The sequence below is a fragment of the Pteropus vampyrus genome, unplaced genomic scaffold (genome assembly GCF_000151845.1).
Source record: "Pteropus vampyrus isolate Shadow unplaced genomic scaffold, Pvam_2.0 Scaffold138, whole genome shotgun sequence".
NCBI lineage: Eukaryota > Metazoa > Chordata > Mammalia > Chiroptera > Pteropodidae > Pteropus > Pteropus vampyrus.
This window is the reverse complement of record NW_011888919.1, coordinates 539,367-550,524: the sequence shown is the minus strand read 5'-3', so window position 1 is coordinate 550,524 and position 11,158 is coordinate 539,367. Positions and strand designations below refer to the sequence as shown.

At 59.7% G+C, this 11,158-nt stretch overlaps 2 protein-coding genes across 2 annotated transcripts; both read right to left on the bottom strand.

Moving 5' to 3' along the window:
* Nucleotides 1–623: 623 nt before the first annotated feature.
* PTGIR (prostaglandin I2 receptor) lies at nt 624–5,149 on the bottom strand. The gene is made up of 2 exons (XM_011367904.2): nt 3,951–5,149; nt 624–2,946 (listed from the first exon to the last, which is right to left on the bottom strand). The coding sequence occupies exons 1-2, from the start codon at nt 4,716–4,718 to the stop codon at nt 2,554–2,556; spliced, it is 1,161 nt and encodes a 386-aa protein (XP_011366206.1). The 5' UTR covers nt 4,719–5,149; the 3' UTR covers nt 624–2,553.
* A 5,724-nt stretch (nt 5,150–10,873) lies between these two features.
* Nucleotides 10,874–11,147, bottom strand: GNG8 (G protein subunit gamma 8; the record flags this gene model as incomplete). Its single annotated transcript, XM_023535232.1, has 1 exon — nt 10,874–11,147. A coding segment is annotated over one exon (153 nt), but the record flags the coding sequence as incomplete, so codon positions are not given.
* Nucleotides 11,148–11,158: the final 11 nt, after the last annotated feature.

The following is an 11,158-nucleotide window of genomic DNA, read 5'->3' as shown; positions in this document are numbered from 1 at the left end:
GAGCTCTGCAGGCAGGGGAGTGGCTGCTTAGACAGGACCTTCCGCTAGGGCCTTGGCAGCTAGCTCAGGGGACACATGGGTGGAGCGGGTGCATGGGCAGTCGGGGCTTGGGACCCCAGCAAGGAGACGAGTTCCCAGATCATCCCCGAGGGGCTGCGGAGTGGACAGGGTGGGAGTCGTTTGAGGCCCCCCGACCTGGCAGACGATGTAGACTGTAGACGTCCAGGCCAGAGGCGATGGGGTCTGAGAGGAACAGCAGGATGTAGAGGAGGGGCCGGATTCCTGAGACGTTAGTTCCGCGGGTTCAGAGCCGGAGAAAAATCAGCTTCCACACTTCATCTGCAAAACGGGGCCTGGTGCTGTGGGTTCCAATGCCCAGCCAGCCCAGCTCTGGCAATTAGCGAGCCCGGAGAGGCCGGATGGACAGAACTGACCCACTTCTGGAAGCGGCACAAAGAGAGGTGGCGAGTGTCCCCTGGGGGTCATGCCCGCTCCCTCGGCACCCGCCCCTCCACCCCACTCCACCGCCCTCCGGGGGTCCCTTCGAGCGGGTTCCCACTGAGCCCAGGCCACATTCGGTGACAAATGCTGGACCCCACCAGAGATTTCTTCCCCTGTTTTCTGGTTTTTATATGAGTCAACTTTATTATTAAATTCAACCGATATAATACTACTTTGTCAAGACCGCTATAAAAGTTTCTATATACTCTTGATTTTTTTTTTCAGTATCACATGTTTTTTTGTTTTGTTTTGTTTTTTATTGTGGTAAAATACCCATAACAAAATTTATCATTTTAACCATTTTAAAATGTCCAATTCAGAGACATTTGGTACATTCACGATGTTATATAACCATCACTATCTAGCCCCCCAATGGGAAACCCCGAACCCATTGGGCAGTCGTCTTGACCTATTTTTTTCAACTCTCCCACACACCCCTTGTTCTTCTTCGATGTCATTTGAAACACAGTAACTGGGGGGCGGGGGTGGGGGGGAAGTCCAAGAACGATGGAGCAAAGCACTGCTTTGTCGTCAAGCCCCGTTTGCCCAGACAGCCAAGACAACAATAGCAACAACCAACGCAGTGGCAATAACGGTACCGTTTGCTGTAGCCTCTACTCCCGGGCCCTGTGCTAACCGGCTTCCCAGGGCGAATCATGACATCTCAGCCCAACCCTGCAAGCTAAGCGCTAGGTTACGACGGCCCTTCTCCACAGAAGGAAGCCAGGGTACAGAGAGGCAGTCGCCAGCCCAACGAGTGAGCTGGGCTCCAGAGAGGGACCAGCTCCACCTGCAGGCTGTGCTTTCCTGGGGCTGGTGATTGCCCTCTCTGGGCTCCCCCAGATTCCGGCCTCTGCAGATAAGCAGTAAGAGCAGGCTGTGGGGAGAGGACCCGCCTCCATGGTGGAGGGCTCGCGGACGTTAGCTGCTGTAGCAGGCTCTCTGGCCATGTTCTGCTATCCTTCCCCAGGTATGGAGTTATTCATTGAACCCAGGAGCAAGTGAAAAAGAGAAACTGGGGCCGGCGGGGGTGGGGGGGATGCTTTCTCATTCGCCCTCCCACAACCCAAAGCGAACACCCCAGAATGCCCTTGATTCTGGGCCTCTCTGAGGGCAAAGGAGGGCAAGTGGGGGAGGGGCGGAAGGCTGGAAATCACCCAGCAGAGTCCAGGGTGGGGCAGAGACTGGTCTGTGTCCCCAGCACCGGGCAGAGTCAGCACACACTATTTGTTGAATGAATGAATGAATGAATGAATGAAATTTTTGTGAGGGCTCCAAGGATACATAAGGTGAGGTCCGGCTCTGTTGGGAGCAGCTATTTATTCAGGGACAGGCACAGGACTTAGGTTTGGCTTCTTGGGCCACCCCTGGGGTTCGCAGGGTTTGTGCCTCCCACACACACACCAGTATTCCCCCAGTCTGCCTCTTACAACTACCAAGCCACGCCAACCTTCCTAGACACATGCCCAGCGATGTCACCGCAACGTAGCATCTCCCCCTCTTCCTGCCTCTCCCGGGGAGGCCGGGGCTCCCCAAGTTTGATGAGGAGTTGGAAGCAAGGGGAGGCAGAAAGGCCCTGGCTCTTGGAGCGGCCTGGGAGACGGCAGGACCATCCCCTGGGGATTTTCGGGGGGCAGTTGGGACACCCTGAACAGATGAGGATCGGTGGGGGAACGCCAACCCCAGCAGACCTGAGTGCACAGGAGCTGCGAGAAACTTTTCCGCCTTCTAAATATTTAGACAGTGAGATGGATGGCCATCGCGAGGGCCGGAGCAGGCCGGCCAGGCCACTGGTTATTTTGAGAAAACTGTTCCTCTCGTGCTCCAGGATAAACGTTCCCTCTTGCCCTCCCTCTCGTCCCAGAGCCTGTTGTGGCAACCCCCCGAGGAGGAGAAATAGCAGCTGATCATCCCCTGCGGTCAGGGGGGTGGGGTCAAGGTTCTGGCAGGTCAGGGCTCCAGCATTCACCTCTCTGCTTGTCCACTTGCAGCCACTGGCCATGGCCGTGACAGTCCAGGTCCTGCTTCCGGAAGACAGGGCAGCCGGAGATGTCAGCAGAGGGAGCAGGCTGCCGCGGACCCCACTTTGGACGTCGTTTCCACGGTGCTCCTGCCAGCTCTCTGTGCCACAGGCAGGGGGGCCCCCTGCGCCTCGCCCCAGGCTGACAAAGGCACCCAGTTCCCCTCCTTCCCCCCGAGAGCGACAGGGGCCCTTGAGTCCTTCCTCTCTGAGGCAGGCTGGCTCAGGGGTGTTTGCGAGTGGCCACGGGCAGGCCCGGGGCAGAGGCAACAGCAGAACCAGAGCTTGAGGCGCTGGAAGACAGCCTTGCGGAAAAGGATGAAGACCCAGGGGTCCAGGATGGGGTTGAAGGCGTTGAAACGGAAGGCTAGGAGGTCCCCCATCTCACTGCTGTCAGGGGTGATGGCCTGAGTGAAGCCGCGGATCTGAGGGCACAGCGAGGGTGTCAAAAAGCACCCCAACTCCGCCCTCGCTCCCCTCCACCCACTTGCTCACTGCACACATAAGGGTGGGGTGGCCTGGCAGAAAAGGAAGGAAATAAGACGAAAACTAAGAAATATATGCACCCGGAGATCAGACAGATAGAAAGCTCCAGGAAATAGCCAGCAGAGGCCTAGAGGGAGAGATGGGTGGGTCACGGGGCTGTGCCTGAGTGCATCTGTCCACAGCTTCCAGTCCCTGAGTCATCGTAACCCCCTAAGGTTTTGACAGCCCTCCAATCCAGCCCAGTCTTGCATTTTACAGAAAGAGAAACCGAGGCCCAGCGTGCAGGTGGAATGACCAGGTACCAGAGGGCCAGGGTCTGCCCTGCTTCAATCCCGGGCTCCTGCAGGAGACGGGGGAGGCGGGGAGAGTCCCCAGGCAGACAGAGGGTGAAGCTGGGGGTGGGAAACTTGGCAGAAATGGGGGGGGTGCTGTGGGACTGAAATTAAAGGAGCCCCGTGTCCAGACTTGACTCTGTGCGATCGTGGGCAAGAGACACTGCCCCTCATCTGTAAAAATGGTGACGAGACAGGCATTTCTGTCTTGTTTCTTGGTAAATGCTTACGGAATAGGTACATGGGTCATTTTGAAGCTCTCTGGAAAGGGGTTTGCAAACCACTGAGCCCAGGCGAAAACAGAGCCAGTGCTGGATGATTAGCGGATCTTATTCTCATTAAGGGGTAAGGGAAGGTGGAGCATGCATTTGAGTGGGGGGCCGGGCTGGAGATGTCGGGGGGCTACCCAAGGGGTCAGGAGGAGTCAAATGGGACAGAAGCAACTGGGGAGAGATGCCTCCGAAAAGTCAGGGGTTGTTTGACAGAGGCCAAAGCCTCTGACCTCTGTAAGTCTCAGATTCCCCATCCACGAAATGGACACAAACCCGTGGTGGACAGGGCTGGGCGCCGCCCTCCCCCCACCGCCGGCCCCAGCTGCAGACCAGACTCACCGTGAGAGGCAGGGAGCACACAGCCATGATGACCGTCATGAGAGCCAGCAGAATCAGGTGGTCAACCTCCCCCTCGCCCCTCCGGGGGCCCGGGACCAGCGAGCCCTGCTGTCGCCTCTGCTGGCGGTACATGCGGCAGAGGCTGAGGGTGACGGAGCCGTTGCAGAGGATGATGGCGGCCACCAGCAGGGCCACGAGGCTGGCGTAAGCCAGGGAGAAGGCGCAGCCCCCCAGCTCGGCGGAGCGCAGGCGGATGAAGCACCAGCTGCCGGGGCAATACTGCTGGTGCTGGCCCAGGCCCAGCAGGGGCAAGGAGCAGAAGAGGGTGCAGAAGGCGTAGACCGCGGGCAGCGCCAGGCGCGCGCAGCGCGGCGCGTCCAGCTGGGCGTAGAGATACGGGTGGCTGAGCGCCAGGCAGCGCTCCACGGCCATGGCGAAGAGGATGAGCGTGGAGGCCAGGCCGAAGAAGGTCATGGCGAACGCGAAGGCGTCGCACAGCACCGGGCGGCCCCGGGCCAGGCCCAGCAGTGAGCTGTTGCGGGCGTAGGCCACGAACACGGCTGGGCTCAGGAAACAAGTGCCCAGCAGGTCCGTGACCGCCAACCCAGTGACCAGCACCGCGAAGGCGGATGGGCGTGACCGCCGCCGAGCGCCCAGGATGCCCAGCGCCAGCCCGTTGCCCACGACCCCGGCCACAAACATCAGGGTGCTCGTGGCCGGGCCCACCGAGTCCCGCACGTAGGTGAGGTTCCTGCAGGAGTCAGCCATCCCGGCCCGGCCTGCGGCCTGGACTGGAGGGGCCCACGGGCAGCAGGTGGGGGGACAGGGACCGGGGCTGCCCCTGCGGCCACTCAGACGCCCACCTCGGGCCACATGGCCCTCACTGCAGGCGGGGTCTCCCAGGCCACCCGACTTCTCCCTGTGTGTCCAGCGTCTGTCTATGCTTCCTTCCTTCTGTCTTATCTCTCTCTCTCTCTCTCTCCCCCACCCCTTTCTCTCCGTCTCTTGCTGTCCCTGTCTCTGTCCCCTCCCTTGTCCACCCCTCTGCCTCTGCCTCTCCCTCTCCCCCGCCCCACAGCCCTCTACCGCCGTCTCTGCATCTCTGCGGGCGCGGCCCCTCCTCACCGCACCTCTGCCTCCTCCCTCAGCCCTCGCCGTCCCCGCACTCCGGTCCGGTCTCCCCGTGAGGTCTCCGTGTGTCAGCGTCCCCCTCCTTCCCTCCCTCCTCCCTCTCTACTCATCTCGCCCGCTCGCTCACTCGCCCGGGCTTTTTCATTTCCTCTCTCTGCCCCGCCTTCCCTCCCCCTGCCTTCTCCTCCGGAGGCCCCCTCCGCTCGGCGTGCGCCTTCCCTGGCGCTCTCCCTCCGTCCCCCTGCCCGGGGCATCCGTCTTCCGCCTCTGGCTCGCCTCCCGGTGTCCTCTCATGGTCTCCATCACTGAGCCACCTGCCACCTCCTCACGCAGAGGTCTCTGCCCTTCTCCCTGCCCCGGCATCTCCCAGCAGCCCCCACCCTCGGGTGGGGATCACTGACTCATCTCAGTTAAAGTTTGGAGCTCACCAGTGGGGCCGGGACGGGACCTGAGGGGACAGCTGGCCAGACCTTAAGGCTGTCTGGGGGTGGCCTCTGCGATCTATTCTGGGCTCTGGGCTCTGGGCCCCAGGGTTAGGACACTGCCCAGGGATTGAGAAATGACCATGAAACCCCTCCCTCCCCCATGCGGTGTTTTCCAGGCATTGGGAAGTTTCTGTCCCCTGGAACGATTCATTCCTTCCAGAAGGCTGGGGAAGGAGGCTCCGGGCCAGTCCCTGGAGCCTGCCCTGAGGCCCCCGTCCCAGGCTCGGAGGCAGAGCCCTGGGAAGTGGAGATGGCCCTCCCGCCCTCTTGCTTCTCACACCAGCACTCCCAGGCCCCAGGCCAAGCTCTGGCGACCTTGACCTCCAGGAATAATATTTTAGCCACAGACAGCCGTCCAGGCCTCCAACATCGCCGTCTCATTGCTCTCTCTCACCCCTCCCCAAATGCACCGCAGCTGGCGCTGCCCTGGGCCAGTGTGGTAGGCCTGTGTGTCCCAGCTGCCAGCATGGCTGTCCCCAGGCCCATTCCCACCGAGCCCAGGGTTCCCATGCAGACTTCCTGCCCACAAGGCCAGATGGGACCTCAGAGACCCTCTCAGACACCCCTATTTTGGGGGGAGGCAGTGTAAGTGTAGAGATTACAAATTTGGGGTCTCACTCCATTTGACTTGAGTTTCTGTCCCAATTCAACCACTGCTGTGGGATAGTCCCAGGTGAGGATGGGAAGATGGGATACCTCACTTTCCTCATCTGTACAAGGGGGAACAGGCTTCATGGGCCTGGTGGCCAACCATGGCCAGTGGCCCACCCCGGAGTCCAGTAGCCCAGAGATCGTGGCCAGTGGCCCACCCCAGAGTCCTCCGTAACAAGGAGAGAGCCTGTGCAGATGAACCATATCCACGGCCAGGAGCGAGGCTCCTGACCCCAAGGGCTGGACCCCGGGGAGCTGCAGACTTCCCCTCTCTGTCCCCATGACCACAGCCCCCAGCCACGCCCTCACTCCAGTCTCCCTATCGCCAGCCCCAGCCGGCATCCTCAGCTTCTGGCAGGACGGATACCCCGACTCCAGCCACACCAGGGGCTCCAAGAGTGACCACACCGCCCTGCTCTGGGGGGTGCCCATGGGTGTGGGTCTCGGGCCCCCCCACCATGTGGACCCCTGGTCGCCAGGCAGACTGGAGGGAACTCAGGAAGTTATATGATATTAATGAAGGGTGACGCCTGGCAGGCTTGCATCCTGTCTCTGCATCTGGGGACTCAGGGCGGGTGGGGGGAGCGCTGGTTCCCGGAGCCTCCCTCCCACTGGCTTCCTGTCCGCACCAGGGACGTCTGAGCGTTTAGAAAGTCTGCTCTGCTCCCATGCACATGGGACCTCGGACAAGCCCCCCACCCTCCGGACCTCAGTCTCTCCACCTGTGCCGCAGGGAGCCGGGAGCCCTCACTCCCGGGTGGCATCGGTACTGTGCTTGGGGAGCAGGTGGGGGTGGCTGTGACTGTAACTCACTCCTAATGAGAAGACTAAGGGTCCCCGGGTCCATGCCAGGGCTGGACGCATCTCCGCCCACCTCCTGGGGACCCACAGCTGCCTGCTCAGCTGTCGCCCCAGCCAGGCCCACGGCACGTGTCAGTAAGGGTTCCTTGGTGCCTTGGCGCAAGCGGTCACCCCTCTAGGCAGGGAAGGGGCCATGGAAGAGCGGGGGCGGGGGAATTGGGGAGCTGTGGGAAGGAACTGCTCAGAGTGGCTGAGTCAGCAGCCCTCCCCCATCCACCCACCGCAAGGAGCAAGACTCAGGCCTCCCCAGAGGGACCTGGGGCAGCCAGCAGATGAGAGAGGACACCCTGATGACAACTGTAAATGGACACACAGCACCAGGGAGGGGACCGAAATGGGCCCCCCAGGGGGTGTGCTAGGGACTGTGGATATGCCGATGGCACGTGTGGGCAGGCATCGTTTTCTCAGAGGCCTGTTTGTGCATCTTTTTCCTTGTCCGTGAGTGTCCGTTGTCGTGGGCTCGTGTGCTTCTTTATGGCCGTGTCTAATGTGTGTGTTTGTGTGTGGAGGGGCCGCCTGGTGCAGGGAAGACGGGTGGGTTTGGAAGTCACTGCCACCGCTCACCAGTCACTGTGTGACACTCCTAGAAAATGACTTCCCCTATCTGAGCCTCGATGTCCTCATCAAGCTTCTGGGCCCAGCTTGCCCTGGTCAGGGTGATATATGACAATCGGAGATGGAATCCACCCTCGCTGCCTCTAGGAAGGTGGTGTTATTATTCACTTAACAAGCCCTAACCCACTCTCTGTGTGCCAGGGGGCTAGGGATGCAGAGGGCACCATCCGATAGGGGCACGTTCCCAAATGGCAAGCGACAAGTGATGGCAGGAGGGCGTTGGAGCCGGAGCCTGGCAGAGGCCCTGGGCTGTGTCATTCCACAGCCAGCTGCAGCCCCGGCCAGGCCCACACCCAGGGCTCCCATCTAGATGTGCTTCTGGGCCCAGCTTGCCCTGGGCCCGGCTCGGCTCCTTGATTTCTGTCCTCTTCCTGACCCTGCCCTAGGGAGAGGCCGCCCCCACCTTGTACCACACACACACACACACACACACACACACACACACACACACACACCACTAGCTGCTCATGACTGGAAGCCTGCCCCCCCACCGGTGCCCTTTCTCATTGTTGTGGATCTATCCTGCCCTGTCCCTCCCCCGCAGATAGAAAGATAGAAGCATCTACTGCCAGAGGCCACTCTCTCAGCCCATCACCGTTTTCTCCACCCCAAACAGGTCCTTGCCAACCTATCTGCTCTCACTCCTGCTCCAGGGGGCTCTACTCTGTCGTCCCAGCCCTGCCCCTCCCCTGGGAGACCCCCCCTTTCTGTCCTTCAGGCCCTCGCCTCTCTGTGCCTGTTTGCCACGTCTATAAAATGAGGAGGAACAGAGTCCCTTTGGGAGCTATCAGAGAGTTAAGTGAGCTGGGGCACATGAAACAGGACTCCCAATAAGTGATGGCCACAAATGTGCCTCGTCTGGCTCTGGGCCGCCCCTCCCTGACCCCCTCAGCCCTGCCGGAAGGAGCGGGTCGCAAAAGCCCTCAGGGTTTGGAGTGAAGTGGTAGGGGACTGCCTAGAGCAAGCACTTCCCCAGGTGTTTACCTCTCTGACCTTTGACCAGGCAATGACCCCACAGCTGACCTCACAGCAGGAGCAGCGGGGCAGGAAAGAGCAGCTGGCGAACGGAAGCTGGTGTTACAGTGTCATCATACCACTAACAAAATTATCTGGATTTGCACGCATGAAAGCTAATCACCAGGGACCTGCCCTGTCCCTTCTCACTTCTCCTCCCTCCCTCCCAGCCTCGGTGACCAGCGTCTGGGTCCAGCTCCCTTCCCTTCTCCCCCTCCTGCTCCAGGCAGACGTGTCCTCCCTTCCCTAGGCCAGGTCGGCCAGCCCCACTTGCTTCCTCTCCGCTTCTGTTCCCCAAGACCAGGAATTCGAAAGAGGAAGCTCAAAGATCCCGAGGCTGAGAGGGTTAAGTCCCAACAGTCTGGGCACAAAAATTCTTTACACTGATGCAGCTCCGGACAAGGGGGCGGGACCCCAGAATCTTGGCCCCACAGGTTTGAAAGACTCCAGAATTCCAGCCCTCTGAGTCCTGGAGTTCCAGATTCCATTACATTTCAGGTTCTGAGATGCGAGGATGTTGAATCTGACAAATTCCAGAATCCTTCTGGCAACTCCCCTCCCAGCATCTCTCTCCGCACCCCAACCCCAGCTCATCTTTGGCTCTCTCTGTCCCCTATCTCCCCTGGGGCTCCCACAGACATGATGCAACCCGGCCGAGCCGCAAGCTGAGAGGTGGGGGGCAGGAGGGAGATGTAATTACAGCGGCTCCTGTCTCCTGTCTCAATTCGACAGGAAGCTCAGAGTCGGGGCCCAGGGGACCCTAATCTGATGCGAATAATGGAGCACTTGCCAGACTCACGCATGGCCCACTGAGCCTTCTCCACCTAGACCCAAGGGCCAGCCCCCCTCCTCCAGTCAGCCACAAACTGGGGAGCAGGGGTGTTACTCTCCGGAGAAGAGGAGGTCGGGGTGAGGGGCAAGGAGGGGGTCGCGAACCCAGTGGCCCTCAAGCCAACAAGGTAAAATAACAAACAGCTTACCCAGTTCTCATTTCTTCGTCAACAGACTTTTCAAAGACATTTCACCTTTCTCTTCATTCGCTTGTCAGAAGCCCCTGACATAGGCGCCATGACAGATAGCGACTGAACCTTGGCCTCCTCAACTGGGAGACCATAGGGCAGGGTGGGGACTTTAACAAGCTGGAAAGTCCCCATCCCATCTCATAGCCTGTGGTCACCCCGTAGGGTTGTGTAGGTCTGAGGTTGCCAGACTTGTCAGTTCCAGAGAAGATGGAAATATTGACTTTTATGTGAAGTACTCTATTTTTCGATTTGGCAACCAAGTGAAGAACATTTTTAAACATTATGTAGGCCAAAAGTAGAGAGCACAAAATTACATAACTCTAGGCTATATATGTCCTGCGGGCCACCAATGCGTGAAGTGGGAAACACAGGACAGGAACCAGAGCTGTCACAGTCACCCCTGCATCCCCAGAACAAAGAAAATCGTTGTCACAGAAAGGAACGTACATGTCAGTTGGTCTCCTCTCCCTCTAGCCACACTGCTCTCTTCTCGGGATCCCACGTTTTATTACCACCACATCCCAGCCCAGATGTCTCCTCCTCCAGGAAGCCCTCCCTGATCCCCAAGCTGAGTCTGGGGACATGTCTGTCTCTCCCGCTGGATTCTGAGCCCCAGGAGGGCGGGGCCAGGGCCATCTCGGTCACAGCCATGTCCCCAGCTTCAACCAGCTCAGGGCGGGTACACAGCTTGGAAGAATGAATGAACGAATGAACAGAGTTCTGTGCTTAAGGACAGAGGTAGGCTTGTGGCAGGGCGCAGCCAGACGTGGAAAAAAAAAGAGCGGAGTCATTTAGGGATGAGGTGGGAGGGGCACAGGAGCTCCCAGGAACCTCCAGCCCAGGAAGGAGGAGGGGAGAGAGGCCAGCGGAGGGGTTCAGGGGGCGCTAGGATCCACAGTCTTCAACTCATTATCTCCTAGCTGTGTGACTTTGAGTAAGGGACCTCTGGCTCCCTTTCTTCGTCTGTAAAACGGATACCATACAAGTAGCTAGCTGCCTCCGGGGCTGTTGGGACGAGTAAATAAATTCAGGATCCCAGAGCTCTCGGCGCAGGCTCCTTTCCTCCGATACACCCTCCGCGTCCACAAACCCCGCATATCCTCACCCCACACCCACACGCTACACACACTCAGGCGGGTGCGAAGAGACGCGGTGGACCCCAGCTCCACGCGTGCCTCAGTTTCCCCGAAAATGCAGGCGCCGCCACAATCAGCACGTTTATTGGATTCATACTTTGGCAGGGGAGGGTAGGCTGTCAGGAAGGCTCAGAGCAGGACGCAGAAGAGGCGCTTGTCGCGGAAGGGGTTCTCTGCGGCCGGTACCGGCGTCACCAGCGGGTCGTCTTTGGCGTGCGTCTCGCAGAAGGCCAGGAGCTCCGCGGCCGCCTGCGACACCTGCGGGCGCGGGGTGAAGGTCCACGCCCCGCCCC

Coding starts and splice junctions, on each gene's coding strand:
- PTGIR (XM_011367904.2), bottom strand. CDS start 4,718: ATGGCTGACTCCTGCAGGAACCTCACCTACGTGCGGGACTCGGTGGGC. Junction 2,947..3,950: donor TGTGCTCCCTGCCTCTCACG/GTGAGTCTGGTC, acceptor CTGTGCCCTCAG/ATCCGCGGCTTCACTCAGGC.